We start from the raw sequence: 20838 nt of genomic DNA, 5'->3' as shown, positions 1-20838 counted from the left end.
TTTTTAAATCCCCTTTCCATCTTCTCCTGTCTACCCTCTTCTCTTTTGGTTTGTATGACCCTAAGGTTTTTTGTGAATAGGAATTTACTCTTTATATTGGTATCCCTGGTGCTGGCACATGGTAGTTAGTTAATAAATTCTTGTTAATTGACTGACTGATGGATGAATTCTTATCCTTGTGTGACTGCTCCTCAGTTCTGTTGGTTGGTTCATGATCCAAGTTCCAATCTTCTTACTGTGGCTATATCCCCTCAGCTCCATCCTGGACCTTCTCTTTTCTCCATAGAACTCCCTAACATGTGGTCTTATCCACTCCCATGAATTCAGTTATCAACTTAACATAGAAAACTCCCAGATTTCTCCTGATGTAGAGTCCAGCATTTCCTGAAAATATTTATTATTCATTTTAATCTGGATGCCATCTAGAACTCTCAATCTCAATACAGTAATCAATGCCTTTCCTCATCACCTCATACACTGGGATTTCTTTTTCCTCTCACTACCTCTAATTTATTTTTTCTATATTTTGTATACATTTATATTTTAAGGGCTCTTTCCCCCAGTACAATGAAGCCTCTTTAAGGCTAGAGGCCATTTTCATTTTATTTTTCTATTCCTCATGCCTAAAATAAAATTTGATGAATATTGTTGGTTGATTGCATACCTTTAAAACTTATACAATCTGCAAATATATTTCATTTTTCTCAGTAGCTAAACTGTAAGTTTCTTGAGGATTATTTTAAAATCTTTCAATTGTGAGGGACTAGAATAGTGCCTTAAAAGTAATCATTTAATAAAGGTTTGCTATATTTAATTGAATGATCTATATTCTATTTTTTAAAAATACATGTGAATACATTTGTTGGGCATGGTTAATGTGGGATTTTTTTTTTGCTTACTTGTCACAAGAGTTTTGTTTTCTTTTTCTTTTTTTTCCCTTTGAAGGAGCAGTAGGAAGAAGATAAATTTTTTGTTCATTAAAAAAAAATTTGAAAAGTGAAATATATTCAAGGAATACTTTATTATGAAAAAACTTAATCAGTTTCTTTTTTTATTTATATGATTTATTTTTTATTATTATTTATTTTATTATTTATATTTGCTTGATTTTTTTTCTCTGTGTGTGGATCAGAGAGAAAAAACATAACCTTCCCTTACAGGGTTGGACCTGGAGTACGGAAACCTTGGGTTAAAATATGGCCTGTGATACTTATTAGCTGTGTGATCCTGTGTAATAATAATTTAAATGAGAAGATCTTTTCCATTCATTAATAGGCCCATATGACTTGATTAAATGACATGGAAGCCTAAGTCACATGTGGTAGGAGGAGCTTTCTGAAAGTGTGGAACAGGAAGGGTAGAACAGAGCCAGGAGGAAGTTGGTGAGAGCAATTAGAGCAGAGGAGAGAGGACACAGGGAGGCAGCTAGTCTTGTGACTGTTTGCTTTTGGGAAGGCCCCAGGGTTGGGGGATGGGGGAAAAGTTTGAGAATGGCTTTGTCCTCTACAATGCTAATGTGTATTGACTTCTTGGTTACTATGATGGATTGGCTTTCTGGTGAGGGGATTTGGCTTTCTGATGTCTGAATAAATGTTTTTCATCTGTCTTCTATATGAAAAGTTTGTTATACTTTACAATTCAGAACTACATTAGCATATTCATTATTGCCCTTGGTGCTATGAATATTGCCTTGATGATACACCCTGGACAAGTCACTTAAGTTTTATCTGCTTCAGTTTCCTCAGCTGTAAAATGGGAATGTCTTAGTGCCTACCTCCCAGGGATATTTTTAGTATCAAATGAGATAATATTTGTAAAGCACTAAGAAGAGTGCCTGTCAGATAGTCAGTACTTAATAAATGTTCATTTTCTTCTTTCCTTAAAAAGAGCTTCAGATACTTTCAGGAAGCAATAGGCAGTCAGGTCATAGATATCTGAAAATGGCAGAAGACAGGAGATCTTCTTTTTCTTTTGAAACCCCTACAATCTTTCTTGTAACATCATATTATCCTAAAGGACAGATGCAAAGGCACAGAGGAGAAATAAAGAAGAGTAGAAATATTGTAGAGATTATATGTAACACACACAAAATTACCTATACCTATCTGATTTCTTAGAGGAGAATGTATTAGTGGTCCTATGTCATCTTCAAAGACTGCCTAGTAGTCTGCCATCTTTAAAATCTGCCTAATCTATTATCTGTAGTTCCTCCAAGATTAGGCCTGAATTACCTATGCTAGTTTCATCATCTGTCATCACCATGATCATCATCTTCATCAAATTTCCATAGCAATTTTTAGTTTGCAAAGTGCTTTCCTCATGATAACCTTGTGAGACACATAGCCAAGTGTTATTAATCATATTTTACAGATAAGACTGCTGAAATGCAAAGTAAATGATGATAGTCATACAACTAGTAAGTGAGAGAGTAAAGCCTCTCCGTACTAGATCCTGGGTATCCTGGTGCTCTCCAAGCACCATACTAGATCCTGGGTATACAAATATAATAACGAGACAGAGCCAACCTTTAAGGAGCTGACATTCTACCAGGTGATGGAATATATTCACAGATAAGTGAATGCAGGATATATATCTATATATATATCTATATATATACACATATATATGTGTATATATATACACACACACACATACACACACATATGTATATAAACATACATACATATACACACATACGTATTAGTAGTCAGAGGTGTGTGTGTGTGTGTGTGTGTGTGTGTGTGTGTGTGTGTGTGTGTGTAAAATTAACAGTCAGGAAGAAGGGGACCAAGAAGGCCTTTTGAAGGAGTTAACACATGTTAAGTCAAGTCCTGAAGGCACCTAGGAGTTCCAAGAGTCAGAAGTGAGGAGGGAGAACATTCAAGATAAAATGTAGGGAGCCAAGATGATGGAGTAAAGGGGGTATTCTTGCTAAATTCTCCCAACATTCCCTTCTAAACAACTTTAAAATAATGCATCAAATAGAATTCTAAAGCAGAATAACCAAAAAAAGATGAATCATATTTCTAGCTCTGGACAACTTAGGACAGAGGAAAGATCTCTGGCACTGCGGGGGAGGTGGGGAGACAGGGCTGGCCATGAACATAGCAGGGCTGCAACACCAGCTATAGGCCTTGGAGACCGTAGCAGCAGTAGCAGCAGCAGAACTAAGAGCCTTCACTGCCCAGAGATGGTAAGGGGATTGAACACCTGAGAAGAAAGAGATTCCAGGGGACCCCTGGAATGAGTGAGTCAGAGAACAAATCACAGAAATAATCAATAATTTCATTCAAGGTAATGACAATGAGACAATACACCAAAATTTGTGAGACGATGCCTAAAAAGAACTTAAGAAAAAATTCGTGTCTCTCAGTGCTTATATCAATAAAAGTGAGAAACAGTAGATCATTGAATTGGGCACTGAACAACAACAAAACTAGGGGGGAAATTTAAATTCCCAATTAAACACCAAAATAGAAATTCTGAAAATCAGAGAAGAGATTAATAAAATTGAAAAGTTAAAAAAAATCAAACCGCTGAATTAACAAATAAAAGAACACACAACTAAATAAAATTCACAACCATGAATTAATTTGATTTTTTAAAAAAAGAAAGAAAAAAACCAATGACAAGTATCAAAAATTAAAAGTGTGAATGCACCACCGATGAAAATGAAATTAAACAAACTATTAGCCAATCATATGCCAATAAAACTGACAATCTAAATGAAATAGGTGAATATTGACAAATATATAGATTCCCCAGAATAACAGAAGAATAAATGGAATATTACATAACTCTATCTTAGAAAAAGTAATTGGATAAGCCATAAATGAACTCCCTAAGGGGAAAAAAATCCCCAGAACTAGATGGATTTATAAATGAATTTTACCAAAAATTTAGAAAACAATTCCAATAATATTTAAATTATTTGAAAAAATAGGCAAAGAAGGAGTCCCACTAAATTCTTTCTATGATCCAAATTTGGTTTTGAAACATAAACCAGGGAAAGCTGAGAGGCGCAGAGAGAGAGAGAGAGAGAGAGAGAGAGAGAGAGAGAGAGAGAGAGCTCTATAGACCAATTTCCTTATAGAATATTTATGTAAAAAAACTGAATACTAGCAAATAATATTATGAAAATACTATGACCAGGTGAGATGTATACCAGGAATTGAGGGCTGGTTCAATATTAGGAAAGCTATAAGCAAAGGTGAATATATCAATAACAAAAACAACAAAAATCATATAATGATAGCAATAGATGCAGAATATTTTGAAAAAAACTTAAAATCCATTCCTATTAAAAAAGTACTGGAAAGCATAAGACCAAAAGGAGCTTTTCTTAAAATGATAGGTAGTATCTATATAAAACCATCAGCAAACATCTGTAATGGGGATAAGCTAGAAGCCTTCCCAATAAGATCAGAAGTGAAACTGCCAATTATCATCACTATTATTCAGTATTGTACTAGGAATTCTAGTTATAGCAATAAGAGAAGAAAAAGAAATCAAAGGAATAATAATACAATGAGGAAACAAGCTATCCTTCTTTGTAGACAATGTGATGGTATACTTAGAGAACCCTAGAGAATCAACTAAAATAACAGACAACTTTAGCAAAGCTGTAGGACATAAAATAAACCCTTACAAATCATCAACAATTTTGTGTGTGTGTGTGTGTGTGTGTGTGTGTGTGTGTGTGTGTTACCAACAAAATCCAGCGGGAAGAGATAGAAAGAAGAATTCCATTTAAAATAATTGCAAACAAGTCTACTGGCCAAGACAAGGCTAGAGACTATGTGAGTACAATTACAAAACACTTTTCACACAAATAAAGGAGATCTCTGGGACTTTACACAGGTTGCCCAGTATGCTAGAGTGTTATTCTCATCTCCACTTTGAATCTGAAGCTTCTTTCAAAGTTCAGTTCAATTGCTACATCCTATTTGAGGCCTTCTGTGATCTACAGCTGCCTTCCCTAATTACTTCCCTCACCCTCAAATTACTTTATTATATTTTGTATTTACTTACATGTGTGCACATTTTTGTTCCCTAATGAATATAAGTTCTTTGAGGTCAGAATCTATTTCATTTTTATCTTTCTGTCTCCAGCACTTAATGTAATACTTGGCACATAGTAGATACTTCATAATTGATTGGTTGTCAAAAGTTTTGAGTTCCCACACCACATTAGTGGGACAAAAGATTTCACCGCTAATACTGAAAAGCTTTGAAGCAAATTCAAGGGATGCTGGATAATGCCCCTGATTGTTTGAGGCATATTTCTGGCTTTCACTAGTCTGACCCTATGAAACATTTTATTTGTTCTTCTGACTGGGGAAAATGAAAAGCATGCGTAGTGCTTATAAATTCAGTTTGTATCACTTACTATTTACTTGTTTGTGTCTTCCCTTGACAAGATTTCCTCTTTTGCCTGGTGCTTCCCTAATTCAGCCATAAAGTCTTTGAGGTCAAAGTGTTTCTCATGTGTCTTGCATAGTGCAACTAAGACCAGTGTAGAGTAAAGTTTATGAATTGAAGAAAGGAGGGAAATGAAGAAAGCTCAGAGGGAAGGAAATAAAAAAGAATAAAGGGCAAATACAGAGATATTTTGATGGTGGATTTGGGAGAGAATAGTATATAATCTGAGTCCTGAGTGACCTCCAATAATTTAGTGTTCAGTGCCAGTTGTCTCTTCCACAAAATGAGAGGGTTGGAAGAAGGAATTACTGGATTCCATTTTGAGAGATCTAAGGATCTACAAATCTTCTGTCCAGCTTCCCTTTGCTATGTACTCAACAGTAACCTTGTAACCACTCTGCATCAGTTTCATAACCTGGGAAATGAAGAGAAATTCTACTTTGCCTTCCTTAGTCCACTGTCCAGCCCTACAAAACAATTTTTCACTATTTTTTCCTCTTCTCCTTTCATTCCCTTTAGCATTTTCTCAAAGGTACAACTCTTAATCAAATAAAAAACTCCTCTGGACTTCTTGACATCTTAAACTACTTAACCTCTTTGTTAAAACAATCCCAATTCTATAGTACCTGGGGCCTCGAAATTCTTCAATAGAGCGATTGAGAGGCAACCGGTCACTTAGGTATACATTGTAGCCAAACTGCATGAAGAGGTCATAGGCCAGAGTCTGTTGGGATTCAGTCAAATCTTCACCCCAACGACGGAAAAGAAGTGAGCCTGGGAAAAGTTCTCTTGGTGACTTGTGCTCTGGTTCCTTCTTAGTTCTGTTTTCCAGTGTTATAGGGGCCTGTTTCCCTTCATCTTCTGGTCTTCTTGATGCCTTGGTAACAGCCCATGCTTGCTTCATCTCTTTTTGCATCCTGGTGTACTTCATGGAATCCTCTGTACACAGGTTGTAGAGGGGAATAGGGAAAGAAGGAGGGTGGGAAAAAGGGGAAAATATACACATATTATAAACAACTCTGATCACACAGACATTTCTATAAGTGCAAATTTTTCTGAGGCTCCCATGAGTTCAGGATTAGGTGATCTGGGTGCCAGAAGATGTGAAATGGTTTATACAAGCCTTCTTTCTCTGGACAAAACATGTGATCTGGGAGCATCACTTTCCTTGGGGCAGGATGATAAGTAGGGGTCCAAAGGTGACCTCTCCATCCCTCCAATATACAAGAAGTTCCTAGAGATACTTTAGAAAGCTTGTGAATTTGGGGGGGGATTAAATTTTTAAATATAATTGGCTTTCTTTGTAATTATGATTTTTATTTTATATGGTTTAAAAATTAATTTGTGCAATCCATAGGCAAAACAGGTATATAGGCAGCTAGATGGTATAGAGGATAGAATGCTAGGTCCAAAGTGAGTCCAAGAAGTTGTTGTTCAATCATTTCAATCATGTCCAACCTTTTCTTCCCTCATTTGGGGTTTTTTTGGGCAAAGATACTGGAGTGGCTCTCCATTTCCTGCTCATTTTACAGATAAAGAAACTGAGGCAAATAGACTTAAGTGATTTGCCAAGGGTCGCACAACTAAGACCAGATTTGAACTTAGGTCCTCTTCACTCCAAGGACAACACTGTATCCACAGTGCCACCTAAAACCCCAAAAGACTTGAGTTCAAATCCATCCTCCGACACTTACTAGCTGTGTGATCCTTGGTGGATCACTTAAGCTCTATCTGCCTCATTTTTCTAAGCCATAAAATGGTGATTACAATAACATCTACTTTCCAGACTTGTTATGAGGCTCCAATGAGATAATATTTGTAAAGTGCTCACCTGGTACCTAGTAGGTGCTTATTAAATATTTATTCCCTTCCCCAAAGAACCCCCTCTTCTAAGGTCATTAAATGTTATCTGTCCTGTGTCCCATTCTTTTATTTGTTTATTTATTTTTAGTTCTCAGCACTCATTTCCACAAGATTTTGAGTTCCAAATTTTCTCCCCATCTCTTCCCTCCCCCACCCCAAAACACCATGCATTCTGAATACCCCTTCCCCCAATCTGCCCTCAATTCTATCACACCCCTCCCTTCCCTATTCCCATCTTCTCTCTTTTCTTTTAGAGCAAGATAGACTTCTATACCGCATTACCTGTATTTCTTATTTCCCAGTTGTATGCAAAAACAATTCTCAACATTTGTTCCTAAAACTTTGAGTTCCAATTTCTCTCCCTTCCTTCTTCCCCACGCATCCCACTCAGAAGGTAAGAAATTCAATATAGACTATATATGTGTAGTTTTGCAAAAGACTTCCATAGTGGTCAGGTTGTGAAAGACTAACATTATTTCCCTCCATCCTACCCTGATCCCCATTTTTTCTGTTCTCTCTTTTGACCATGTCCCTCCCCTAAAATGTTTACTTCTAATTACTCCCTCATCCCATTTGCTCTCCTTTCTATCTTCCCCCTCACTCCACTTATCCCCTTCTCCCCGACTTTCCTGTAGTATAGGATAGATTTTCATGCCAAATTGAGTGTGCATGTTATTCCCTCCTTAAGTCAAATGTAATGAAAGCTTCACTTTTTCCCTCTCACCTCCCCCCTTTTCTCCTCCATTGAAAAAACTTTTTTCTGTCTCTTTTATGAGAGATAATTTGCCCCATTCCATTTTGCCCTTTTTTTCCCCAATATATTCCTTTCTCACCCCTTAATTTTATTTTTTTAGATATCATCCCTTCCTATCCAACTCACCCTGTACCCTCTGTTCATATATATGTATATATATATATACATATATATATATATACGTGTGTGTGTATGTGTGTGTGTATAATCCCTCCAACTACCCAAATACTGAGAAAAGTTTCAAGAGTTACAAATATTATCTTTCCATGTAGGAATGTAAACAATTCAACTTTAGTAGGTCCCTTATGATTTCTCTTTCCTGTTTACCTTTTCATGTTTCTCTTGATTCTTGTGTTTGAAAGTCAAATTTTCTATTCAGCTCTGGTCTTTTCATCAAGAATGCTTGAAAGTCCTCTATTTCATTAAATGACAACTTTTCCCCAGAAGTATTATACACAGTTTTTCTGAGTAGGTGATTCTTGCTTTTAATCCTAGTTCCTTTGACTTCTGTAATATCATATTCCACTCTCTTTGATCCCTTAGTGTAGAAGTTGCTAAATCTTGTGTTATCCTAATTTTATTTCCACCATACTCGAATTGTTTCTTTCTGGCTGCTTGCAATATTTTCTCCTTGATCTGGGAACTCTGGAATTTGGCTACAATATTCCTAGGAGTTTTCATTTGGGGATCTCTTTCAGGAAGTGATCTGTGAATTCTTTTAATATTTATTTTGCCTTCTGATTCTAGAATATCATGGCAGTTTTCCTCGATAATTTCATGAAAGATGATGTCTAGGCTCTTTTTTGGATCATGTTTTTCAGGTTGTCCTATAATTTTTAGATTGTCTCTCCTGGATCTATTTTCCAGGTCACTTGTTTATCCAGTGAGATATTTCATACTTTCTCACTGTTTTTCATTCTTTTGGTTTTGTTTTGTAATTTCTTGGTTTCTCATAAAGTCATTAGCTTCCATCTGTTCCGTTCTAATTTTTAAAGAACTATTTTCTTCAGTGAGCTTTTGAACCTCCTTTTCCATTTGGTTAATTCTGCTTTTTAAAGCATTCTTGTCCTCATTGATTTTTTGGACTTCTTTTGCCATTTGAGTTAGTATATTTTTAAGGGTGTTATTTTCTTCAGCATTTTTGGGTCTCCTTTAGCAAGCTGTTGACTCGTTTTTCATGTTTTTCTTCCATCACTCTCATTTCTTGTCGCAATTTTTTCCCACCTCTCTTATTGATTTTCAAAAACCTTTTTGAGCACTTCCATGACCTGAGACCACTGCATATTTATTTTGGAGGTTTTGGTTGCAGAAGCCTTGATTTTTATGTCTTCCTCTGATAGTATGCATCATTCTTCCTCACTCGAAAGTACGGAATAAAATACCTGTTCACCAAGAAAGTAACATCCTTCTATAGTCTCATTTTTTCCCTTTTCTGGGCATTTTTCCATCCAGTTACTTGACTTTTGAGTCCTTTGTCAAGTGGAGGGTATACTACCCTAGACTTCAGAGGTTTTGTGCAACTGTTCTCTGAAATATTTGCGGTGGACCTATAAGTTCTCATTTCCTCCAAGGTGGCATAATCAAGGGAGAGCAGCTTACTCCTCTCCTGGCCTGTACTCTGATCTGGGACCAACCAACAAACTTTTCTGCCCAGGATCTGCAAGTAGAATTCCCTCTCCAAAGTCTCCAGCAGCTCCACCACACCAGTGCTCCTCCTCACCCCAGGGTTACCACTCATGTCTGAGATTCAGATCAGCTGCTCAATTCCCCCAGGGTTTTCAACCCAAGGGCTCCAAAAATGGAAGCTGCCACAGCAGTGGCTACTGCTGCCCTGGGGCTGGGACTGGATCCCATTCCCTTCTCACCCAGGTGAAAGTGCTTTCTCACTGACCTTTGATTCTGTCTTTGGCATTTGTGGGGTGAAAAATCTGGGAACCACAGCTGCTGCTCATGATTCTGCACCCTGAAGCCTACTCCAGTCATATCTGTGCCATGCTGCATGATGAAGGCTGGATTGTTCTCTGCTCTGAGCCCACTTTGATAGAACTTTCCTATCAGCCTTCCAGGATATCTTGGGCTGGAAATCTCTTTCACTCTGTCGTTTTGTGGCTTCTGCTACTCTAGAATTTGTTTAAAATAATTTTTTACAGATATCTTTATGGACTGTGGGGGGAGAGCTTCTACAGGTCTGTCCTTCTACCCCAGCATCTTGGCTCCACCCCTCTGTGTCCTATTCTTTCAACGTCTGTATAGGTAATCAGCTCTGTTACAACATTGAATGGGTATATTTCACTCAAAGTGAGAATCTGATAAGACCTTAGCTTAAAATGGCCAAGGTCCTGCATTGCATTCTGGACCATCTTCAGTCATCTTGATGAATATCAGGCCACTGGACCCAAATGGCTCTGGAGAAGAAAGTGATGTTGGTGACCTTACATAGCCCTTTCTCACTCAAATCAAAGTCAACTGCAAGTCATGTCATCATCTTGACGTCATGGTCGTCTTTGAGAATGAAGTACAAACACAACAACAACAACTTTTTTAAAGCTTACTATATTTCCCTTTCTACTGCCTTGTTGTTGTTGTTTAGTTGTTTTTCAGTTGTGTCTGATATGTTATGACCCTCTTTGGAATTTTCTTGGCAAAGATACTGAGGGGGTTTGCATTTCATTCTCTAGCTCATTTTACTGATGAGGAAACTGAGGCAAGCAAGGTTGAGTGACTTGCCTAAGGTCACATAACTAGTAAGTGTCTGAGGCCACATTTGAACTCAGGAAGATGAGTCTTCCTGACTCCAGGCCTAGCACTCCAACTACTGTTCAACCTAACTGTCCTTTCAACTGCTATTTCTTATTTTATCTGGAATGTCAATTCGATTCATTTACACAAATTTTCATTAGATACCTACCCAATGCCATGAATGTACTGTGTCAGAGGCTGGAGATACAAAGGTGAAAAATGATGCCTTCCTGGCCCTCAAAGCACTTACATTCTAATAGGAAGATAGAACGTGGGTACAGAGAATTATACTATTAAGAAAGACAGCGTGGTATAGCAGAGGGTATTTTGGACTCAGAATTTGTAAAGACATGGCTTCAAATACAACCTCTAACATTAAATAGCAGTAATGCCATGAGTAAGCCATTTAAACTGTAAACCTTGGTAACCTCATCTAGGAAATAGCAATAAAAATTCCCATAGGACTTATCTCATAGCATTATGTGGATCAAAGAAGATAATGTGTAAAACAACAATAACAAAACTCCATTAACATTAAAGTGCTATAGAAATGTCAGTCAGCTATTACTGGGGAGTCGTGTGTTGTAGTGGAGAGTGCTGAACTTGCAATCAGGAAGATCCAGTTTCAAATCCTGCATTTGGCATGTACTAGTTGTGTGACCACAGAACTGAATGGAAAAACAAAACAAAACCTTTATTATGTATTTACTATGTATAAAGCACTGCATTAAGCCCTGTCAAGTGATTTTCTTTTGCCCTAGAGACAGTCCCTAATCTCAAGGAGCTCATATTCTAATTGGAGACAACACATGGGGAGAGGGGAAGGGGCATCATATTCATGGTTGGTTTGTTGTTGTCACTTACAAAGAACCGCTAATCTACAGACTATGTATTGATGGATCTCACTGATATAATTACTCATCTAGTCCCTTAGCTTCACAAAATAAAATATTACTACTATTATTTTACAAGTTATAAAATTATTATGTGTACAAAAGAAGTCAAATAAACCGGTATTTGTAGCTGAGAGGGGGAGGAACTGCCTATATTTTGGTCAGTCAAGGAAAGAACCTCTTAATTGGATCTCCAAGGAAGAGAAAAATTTCAGTGGATAGAAATGGGAGTGGATTCTGTACCTGTTTAGCAATTGGGACATTTGCAAAATCACCTAGCCAGAAGAGCAAAGTGTAAGATCAGGAGACAGTAGACATGATTCTAAGCACAGAACCCTAGTATCAAGGGAAGCCTGAGGCTCTGGAAAGTCTGGGCAAGGAAAAGCATTGGGTATAAGTCTGATAATTAGTAAGATTATATAGGCAGTAGTGCAAAGATTAGATTAACATCAAGAGACAACTCTGAAGATGGTATGGTTTAACCAAAAGGAATGGATCTCTGATGGCTATATTGAAAATAAAATAAAAATATTTTTTTAAAAAAAGAATACTAGAAATGTTAGTTATCATTATCTACATCATTATCATCATGATTTTTAGGCAGGAGCACCATTGGTAGCTACCTAGAGAGATGTTTTTTAGATGGGGGTGAAGATGGAGGACAAATTTATGTTTGTCTTTGCAGCACTCGTAGTTTAATGTGTATTAAACCTATAATCAGGGGCATCCAAGCCTATAGAGAGTTAGTGAACTGGAAATAACCATTACCCAGGCCATGACCCTGTTCTTCTTTCTGCCATTATTGCCAACATCTCATGCTCATTGAAGGTAAAGAGGAATCATGAAATCATTATCAACAGATGGCAATCTAGAAAGAGACAAAACATATGCCAGCAGTAGTGCAAAGAGAAAGAGTAAAAAGGGTTCTAGATGGGGTGATCCTTCTAGGCCTAACATTTTGCAGATACTGCAATTCCTATTCCCAGCGCTGCTATCTTTTATCTCAGCCTCCACTTCTCAGACTCCAGCTTTGCCCAAGTTCTGCTGTTCTCAGTCTGTACCCCAATGCTAACTCCCTCCCCTCTGCCTTGGGGATGATGAAACTTTAACGTGACTGATACGTTACTATCTCCCCTTTCCTTCATTTAAGAACCTGTTGCTCATAGGAGAAATAAGAACACTAAATACACAAGAATTTTTGTGGTAAAATTTTAAGCTGACTGGTTCTTATTGCCTTCTACTCCTTCCTGGTCTGGGGTCATCTGTTATACTCTCAAGCCCAAATGCCACTGGAAACTCTTGATCCAAGCCTTAAATGTCCTCATTCACTTTTGGCACATTTTGCTCCATGTGCCATTTCCTGAAACTTTAGGATTCACCTGTATATTTGTCTGTGGTACATATGTGTAGGAAAGGGCTGGTACATGTTTGCTACAGACAAAAGATCACCTCCAGGCTACAAGGAAGGTAAATATCCCACCTTCCCTGTTTGGGCCTCAGGACATTTAAAATGCTTCTAATTTAAAAAATGAGGAGTGAAAATGCATCTTTGAACACATTTTTTTCAGAGTACTCATTTCTCCAATTCTTCATTTCCTTGAATTTGAACCATAACTGTAGACACATTGAAAATACCTTTACATAGCCCTTTCACATGTATTGTGCTCCTAAAAAGATCAGGTGATATAAACTTACCAGGATTGTGTGAAGTCATTTTCCGAGGAGATTGATATTCTCTTCCTCCATTGTCTGATGCAGAAGGAAACAAAATATTCTCTTGTTGGAATCTTTCAATAATGACCTTTTGGATACCAATGATAAAAAGCACCAGGATGACCAAGAAGGCAAAGAGTAAAACCGTCCCTTTGGAGAAAGCCATTGGGATCCTTCTGCCTTGCACCATCCTTTCACCTCTTCTGGTCTAAATCTCTAATCCTTTAGACAGGGAGCAGAAAGCACTATGAGTCATGCCAAGGTACACTTCAGCAAAGAATCTAATGCCACTTGCTTTACAATGAAATCTGAAGAAGTTAGGTGTTTCCTGCTTAAGAAAGCTCTCTGAGATAGCCTAGCTTTTCCTAGGGGCCATGTGAAATTTTTAGAACATTATGGGGAAGATTTCCAAGCACTGTTGTGTCAGTCAGGTATTCTGTGCAGGGCTTTACAAATCAGATTAATAAAAGTAGATAGCTTCATGGCTGATTGGTTGAAATTTTCTTTGCCTTTGGCAAGAAAGTATAAAGTACAACACCAGAAGGGTATATCAGGTCTGGTTTCTGTGGGTAAAAAGTGGGAAAGTAGAGTAAGAAAAGCATCTCCCAGGAGTCACTCCATAGGTGCCTGTCACCTGGCCCACATCCTTTCTACCTAAAGTTATCAGGAATGAAACCAAGTTTGGCCCACCAAAGGATGCTTATGGGGAAGGCGGTTGCTTATACTTCCAGAGAATTTCTTTTACTTGGCAGTGTCTCTCAGTACACTCTTTACCTTTACCATAACTGATGAAATGTGGTATAGTATTATCTAAAGCACAGGAGGTTGGATTCTAGGGGGAAACTCCTGAGTTGTAGTTTGAGTTTAGAGCTATCATTCCCTACTTCTTTTTCTCTCACATTTTCCTCACACTTCATATGTGGCTTTGGGCAAGTTCTTGAACCTCTTGGTGTCATCACAGAAGTTTCTTTTCCTCACAGCAAAAACTCATAACTATTCTTCACTGAGTATAACAAAAATCTTTAGCCTGGCATTTGAAACTCTCTGTTGCCCTAAAATTCATAATGAACCTGCCTGGTTTGACCAAATTCTTCTTGTCATGTCCCATTCTTGACTGTCAGTGACATCTTGATATAATGTTACTGTTTTATAGCATCAAAAAACCAAATATGATCCTGGGGTACACTAAGAGAAGTGCAGCTTCCATGACTAAAATGACGATTGTCCCTTTGTACTTTGCCAGGCTCATGTTAGACCTCATTTGGAATATTGTGTTAATTTCTGGACAAAACAGCTTCAGAAGGACATTGGAGAATGTCCAGAAGAGATAAAATACGATGGTTAAGAAATTTGAACTCATAACATATGAGAATTTCTTGAAGGAACTAGACATATTTGTCTTGGAGAAAAGAAATCTTAGGGTGGATATGATAGCTGTCCTTAAGTATTTTAAAGGCCGTAATGTGGGAGAGAGATTAGACTTCTCCTAGAGGGCAGAACAATGAGGCATGAGTATAAGTTGCAAAGAGAAAATTTACACTTAAATTTAAGGAAAATTTTCTGATAATTAGATCTATTCCAAAGCAGAATAGACTCCTTTAGGAGGTGGTATTTAGGGATTATCTAAGTAAAGGAGGGAAGACCTCCTTCAAAGTCTTCAAGTAGAAAATGGATGATCATTCCTTGGGTATGTTATTAGTGGTGATTCCTTTTATATGTAAGGAAATTGACTGAGCAAATTTTTCAAGCCACCTCACCTCACTTAAAGTAAGTTTTAGGTTGCTAAGTCTTGATAACTTCACTGAGAACAATTGAATCAATCAATCAGTCTTAGGTGTGTACAAGGTCTGGACATCCTTTGAATCAATCCAAGACTTTTCTGCTGTCTGTGGCTGGATGTATGTTCTCAGTGGTTGAGAAACTTGGTAATGACTTGTTGGCCCTATATAAAACCATAGAACTAGTTGGATCCTGATACTTAGAGTGCTTGGTAATAGAGAGGAGGGAGGGTTACATTTAAATACTGGAGAAAGAATGGGGCATCAGGGAGAGGAATAGAACCCCAGATCTAAGAACTTTTGCTCTTAATCTCCTTCCCCTGAATTGACTAGAGGAGAACCTAATGAATTTAGGAGTTATGGAGGATTTTGGACTTCCCATCTTCCAACTGATGTTCCAGAAGTGTCCTTGGAACAACTGACAGAAAAATCTATGTTGGGAATCAAGATTCAATATTATATGAAGAATTCAGCAAATGAAACCTAGACCATATCCAAATGGAACATCTTGAGGACTTCAGCAAAAGGACTTCCAAGAGCTGTGAGTTATCCTTTACCATATGTATTAGGGTTAAATTTACTTTCGCTTGCATTCTCCAAGCACTAGTGAGAGAGTATGTGGTAGGTTTTTTATTTCTGGAAGAGGGAGGATGTTTTGTACTAATTGTTCTATCGCTTTCTAAAAGCTGATTGACTCTCACCAGTCATTGGGATAAGCAGACCGATAGGGGCTCATGAGATATGCTGTATTAGAAAAACAACTGGCTCAGATTCAATCCAGCTCAGATTCTGTCCAGCTGAGATTGTGTCTGGCCTGCTTGTGAATACAAGCAGCACAAATGCTTAGGCTCCTTAAGAGGCAACCCAATTAGGCAAATCCTTAATAAACTTTGTTTTCTTTGGCTTTAAGAAGGCTTGAGTCAAATTCATTTGAGCACGACCCAGACTGTTGGTATTCTGGGGTCCCCTATCACCCCTTAACCTCTTCATTTATGGTTCCCTGACTGGGAAGCTGCTAATCTCAAGTTCTTCTGCTCAGACTGAAAGGTATGTAAGCCTCCCCCTCTCTCTATCCCCTACTTGCTCTCCAAGCACCTTGGAAGTGGTTTTTCGGACCTGGCTTCAGGTCCTAGTATCAGACAAAGTCTCTGAACTTTCTGGGCGCTAGAAAGTTAGAGACTCAGATTGTTGGTCCATTGGTTAGGCAGTGGACCTGGGAATTCTCTGGATTTCCTGGGCGCAAGGAAATTGGGGAAAACTTGGTTATTTTTCTTGTGTGTGCCTAAGTCTCTGAACTTTCTGGGCGCTAGAGAGTTAGAGACTCAGGTTGTTGGTCCAGAGGCTGTGTTTGAGGTTATGGACCTGGGCATACCCTCCAAAGCACAATTCTCTGAACTTTCTGGGTGCTAGAAGGTTAGAGAAACATCAGTTAAGGGGGTGCCCAATTCTCTGGATTTCCTGGGCGCAAGGAAATCAGGGAAAGCTCAGTTATTTTTTGTCCTCTTGTTTTTTTTTTCTCAAGGCTTACTTCCACGTCCTCCTTTAAGGGGGGGGGGGGAGACTTCTAGTCCCAAAGGAAAAAAAAAATGGGTCAAAATTCATCAATTCCAAGGAATTCGCCTTTGGGCTGTCTTTTACAAAACTGGAAAAAATTTAACTTCTCTAAAGACCTTAAAAAGAAAAAGTTGGTATTCTTTTGCAACACACTTTGGCCTCAGTATCACCTGAAGGACAACGAAGTGTGGCCCTTGTTTGGGACCTTACAATGTAATATCCTTTTACAATTACAATTATATTGCCTCCAAAAGGGAAAATGGATAGAAATACCTTACATAGAAAAACAACTACCTGATCCCTCAAGGCTATACTTAGGGCTTTGAGGGGATGTAGGAGATCATCTGTCAGTTCATCAGTGTGATTGGAAATTGAGATAGCTCTAGGGTATGTACTATATAAATATGGTTCAAACTAGATAGTTGCCAAAGTCTGTTCCAAATCTCAAATTCTGTGATTCTTTAAAGTGCTTTGTAGTCAACATGTAGAAGACATAGTGAAACTGGAGGAACAAAATATAAAGAATTGAACTGTTTTTTGTTTGTTTGTTTTCCAAATGTAGGTCTTTCTGGGTAATTTTCTGACATTCAGTGAAGAGTTGGATTAAAGCTACATGGTCTCAAAGAACTCACATTTTCTGCCACCACTAGTTTTAGAACACTTATTCTCATAACAATATGGCCAGTTGAAGGGGAAAGAAAAATGTCTCCTACCATTTGGCCTACTTTACAGATTTGTAAGCAAAGCCAAAAGTTTATGGATTAATGGCCAGCAAATAAGTTCTATTATTTTTCCATTTCTTACCTTCTTCTTTCTTTCCCCTGGGCTGATAAGAGGAAAGAGTATTTAATTAAATTATGTTTATACATTTTTTGTTTATCCCTAGTGTTTAGCATAATGCTTGTATTGTGTTGTGTGAAGTTGCAGGTTCTTGGTAAACGTTTATTAGATTGGAATGGATTGTTTTAAAAGTGTTGCTGACAAACATGATGTGCCCTTGGAGAAAAAATACTGAAAGTAGATATAGAGATATTTTTTCTGGCATGGAAAACAGCAGGTTTGGAATGCTGCTGGTAAATAAGAGATCTGTCCATTTCCTGTCTCCCTTCTCCCCAAGTTTATGTTCACAAGTTACATATGATTTTGGTACTCAAGGCCTAGCATTAAAAGGGGCCCAAAGGCTTGACTTGCTTGTGTTTCCCATTTTGCTGGTTCATTAGTTTTTTTAGGATACCAGTTTTTTATTACTTTGTCACTGACTGCACTACTAACTCTGTTCTCAGTGTGGGTTATGTGTTCTTAGGTTCAGAGCAAACTGTGCTTGTACAAAGTCAGTCATGTGGACCTGTGTGACAACACTGGGTTATTTATTTACTTTGTCTGGCAGATTAGTAATGAGCATTTACCTTGGTGGGGATTGCTTCATTTTAGAACCTGACCCAGTACAGGAGATGAAAAATTTAGGGTGTTCTCATTGTGCTTTTTCACTGTTTAGTTTGTGTTACAGCAGACTAATTTCTCCTATAATGTGCTTTAGATTCAAATATAGACGCTCTAGATTCAAATATATTGACTCTGATGCCAGTAATGGGCAAATCACATTACTTAATGTGCAAACTTAATGCTCCTTAATCGGTAGACTGGAGATAATAAAGGCTCTATTATAGTCATGATGACTACAGGATTAAAGTGTTTTAGACTGAAAACAAAGTCATGTGAATTGAGCAAAAAGGATGGGTGCAAAGAATCTTATGGATGTAGAATCAGTAGGACTTGCGAGTGTTTGATTATAGGAAGTGAAGGAGAGGGAAGAGTGAAGAATGACTGGAGTTTCTTAATCTGGGTGATAAGAAGGATGCTGGTAGGGAAATTAAGAAGAGGGATGGATTTGGGGGCAAAAGATAATGAGCTCTGCTTGGGAGTATGTTGAGCTTGAAATATGTATATCCAGTTGAAAACAAACAATAGACCACTGATGATGCAAGGCATTTATAGATCTGGAAGTCATCAGATTAGAGATAACAACTAAGTTCCTAAATATTGATGAAGTCACTAAGAAAGAAAATGGTGAAAGATGAAAACAGTGTTTGGGAGTCACGGCTAGCAGGTGTGGTTCCCAGATTTCTCAACTCACAAACACAAAGAGAGCTTCAAAGGTTGGAAGGCTCTTCACCTGGGTGAAAAGGGAACCCAGTCTGGCCCCAGCTCTGGCCCCAGGGCAGCAGCAGCCACTGTGGCAGCAGTGTTCATTTTGGAGCCCTCAGCCTAAAGGTGGTGGGGAAATCGAGTGGCAGATTTGAGTCTCAGTCCTGAGTGGTGGTCCTGGAGTAAGAAGGAGCACTGGCATAGTGCAGCTGGTGGAGACTCTGGACAGGGAATGCTACTCACAGACCAGAGTGTAGGCCAGGAGAGGCATAAACTCCTCTCTCTTGATTGTGCCACCTTTGAGGAACTGAGAACTTACAGGTCCCTAAAGTACACCCTCTACTTGAGAAAGGAATCAAAAGTCAAGTAAGTGTCTGGGAAAATGCCCCCAAAAGGGGGAAAAAGTAACACAAGGTTACTTTCTTGGTGAACAGGTATTTTCTTCCACCCTGTTGGGTGAGGAAGAACAAAGCATACCACAACTGGAAGACATAAAAGTCAAGGCTTCGACATCTGAAACCTACATAATAAATATGTGATGGTCTCAGGCCATGAAAGAGCTCAAAAAGGTTTTTGAAAATCAAGTAAGAGAGGTGGAGGAAAAATTGAAAAGAGAAATGAGAACAATGTAATGGTAGGATCAAGAAGTTTTTTTCTTGAGAGAACTGGGTATGTTTGTGGGAGGCAAAGGTATGAGCCTGTAGATAAGAAAAGCTCAAAGACAGCCAGAACTGAAAGGAGGGGAGGTAAGGTGATTTCAGGGGCCAGCCTGTCAGAGAGACCAGGGAGGACTGGATTAAGGGTGGAAGTAGAAGGGTTGAACTAAAAAGAAAGGTGTGGATGCATAGTGAACTCATCAAATAAATTACATTCTAAAGATATGTAGAGAGGATGGGAAAAAGTTCAGGTAACAGTGAGTAGGTATAAAAGTATTACTTAGCTCTGTAAGAGTATCTTCAGGATCACAGAATGGCAGAATATCAGAGTTGGAAGAGACCTCAGGTGCCATCTGGATCAACCCATGCCTGAAACAAAAAGTCTTTTAACATATCTAAGAATTGGTCATTGAGCCTTTGAGCCAGAAGTCTCCAATGAGAGGCAGTCAGCCACCTCCTAAAAAATTCCATTCTACTCACATTTGGTTGGTTCTAATTTTGGGAAGTTTTCTTCTGACATCAAACCTAAATCCCCTTCTTCTCAACATCTACCCATGATTCCTAGTTCTACCTTCTGGGACCAAGCAAATAAATCTAAATATCCCTTCCATTTGATGCTTTCAAATACTTAAAAATTGCTATCATGCCTCCCCTATCCCCCAGTCTTCTGTTTAACTAAACTTTGTATTGATTGAATTCAAGATACTCATTGTTTTGGTTGTCCTCTTCTAGATGCACTATAGTTTATCAATTTTCTTCTTAAAATGTGGCACCCAGAACTGAGAAAAATAATCTAGATGAGGTATAACTAGGGCAGAGTACAGTGGAACTACCACCACATGATTCCCAATAATCCGTGCCTTTCTTGTGAAGCTGGAAATGGCCTTTGCTTTCTTGGATATCACATTACTAAATAAAGCTTAAAATGAGTTACAGATGGCAGGGAATTCTAAGGTTAACAACATAAAAAAAACTTTTGTTGAAAAAATGTTATAGTTTAAAAGAAAAATTTTTGATGGTTTAAATAAATTTATTTGAGGGGGGAAAAGAATATTTGAACACCAAGTATATTCTGATCCACATTGATCCAGCAATACTTCATAATTCATCTTAAACATATAACTAAGCAAACAGTTTGTGAAAGAAACTGTATGTTGCAGCTGGTAAATGTTGATCAAAATTCGCAAAGCAATCTAACCTGAGTTTTACACAATATATAATGACCATGATATAGTAAGAAATACACAATTTCAAATACTCCCTACTCAGTGAGTTTCCATCTAGGATAGGATAAGATAGGATAGAATGTAATGTAATATAAT

General features: G+C 38.0%; 1 protein-coding gene across 1 annotated transcript in view; it reads right to left on the bottom strand.

Annotated features, from left to right (window-relative positions):
* LOC140531946 (probable polypeptide N-acetylgalactosaminyltransferase 8) overlaps nucleotides 1-6337 on the bottom strand; it is a 32495-nt gene extending 26158 nt beyond the window's left edge. Inside the window, exon 1 of the mRNA XM_072650562.1 lies at nucleotides 6048-6337. Within this exon, the coding sequence (XP_072506663.1) occupies nucleotides 6048-6337 (290 nt within the window). The remainder of the gene's footprint in view (nucleotides 1-6047) is intronic.
* Nucleotides 6338-20838: the final 14501 nt, after the last annotated feature.

This window comes from Notamacropus eugenii, chromosome 3 (assembly GCF_028372415.1).
Source record: "Notamacropus eugenii isolate mMacEug1 chromosome 3, mMacEug1.pri_v2, whole genome shotgun sequence".
NCBI lineage: Eukaryota > Metazoa > Chordata > Mammalia > Diprotodontia > Macropodidae > Notamacropus > Notamacropus eugenii.
Note: the sequence above shows the minus strand (reverse complement) of the source record. Positions and strands in the feature narration are given on the sequence as shown.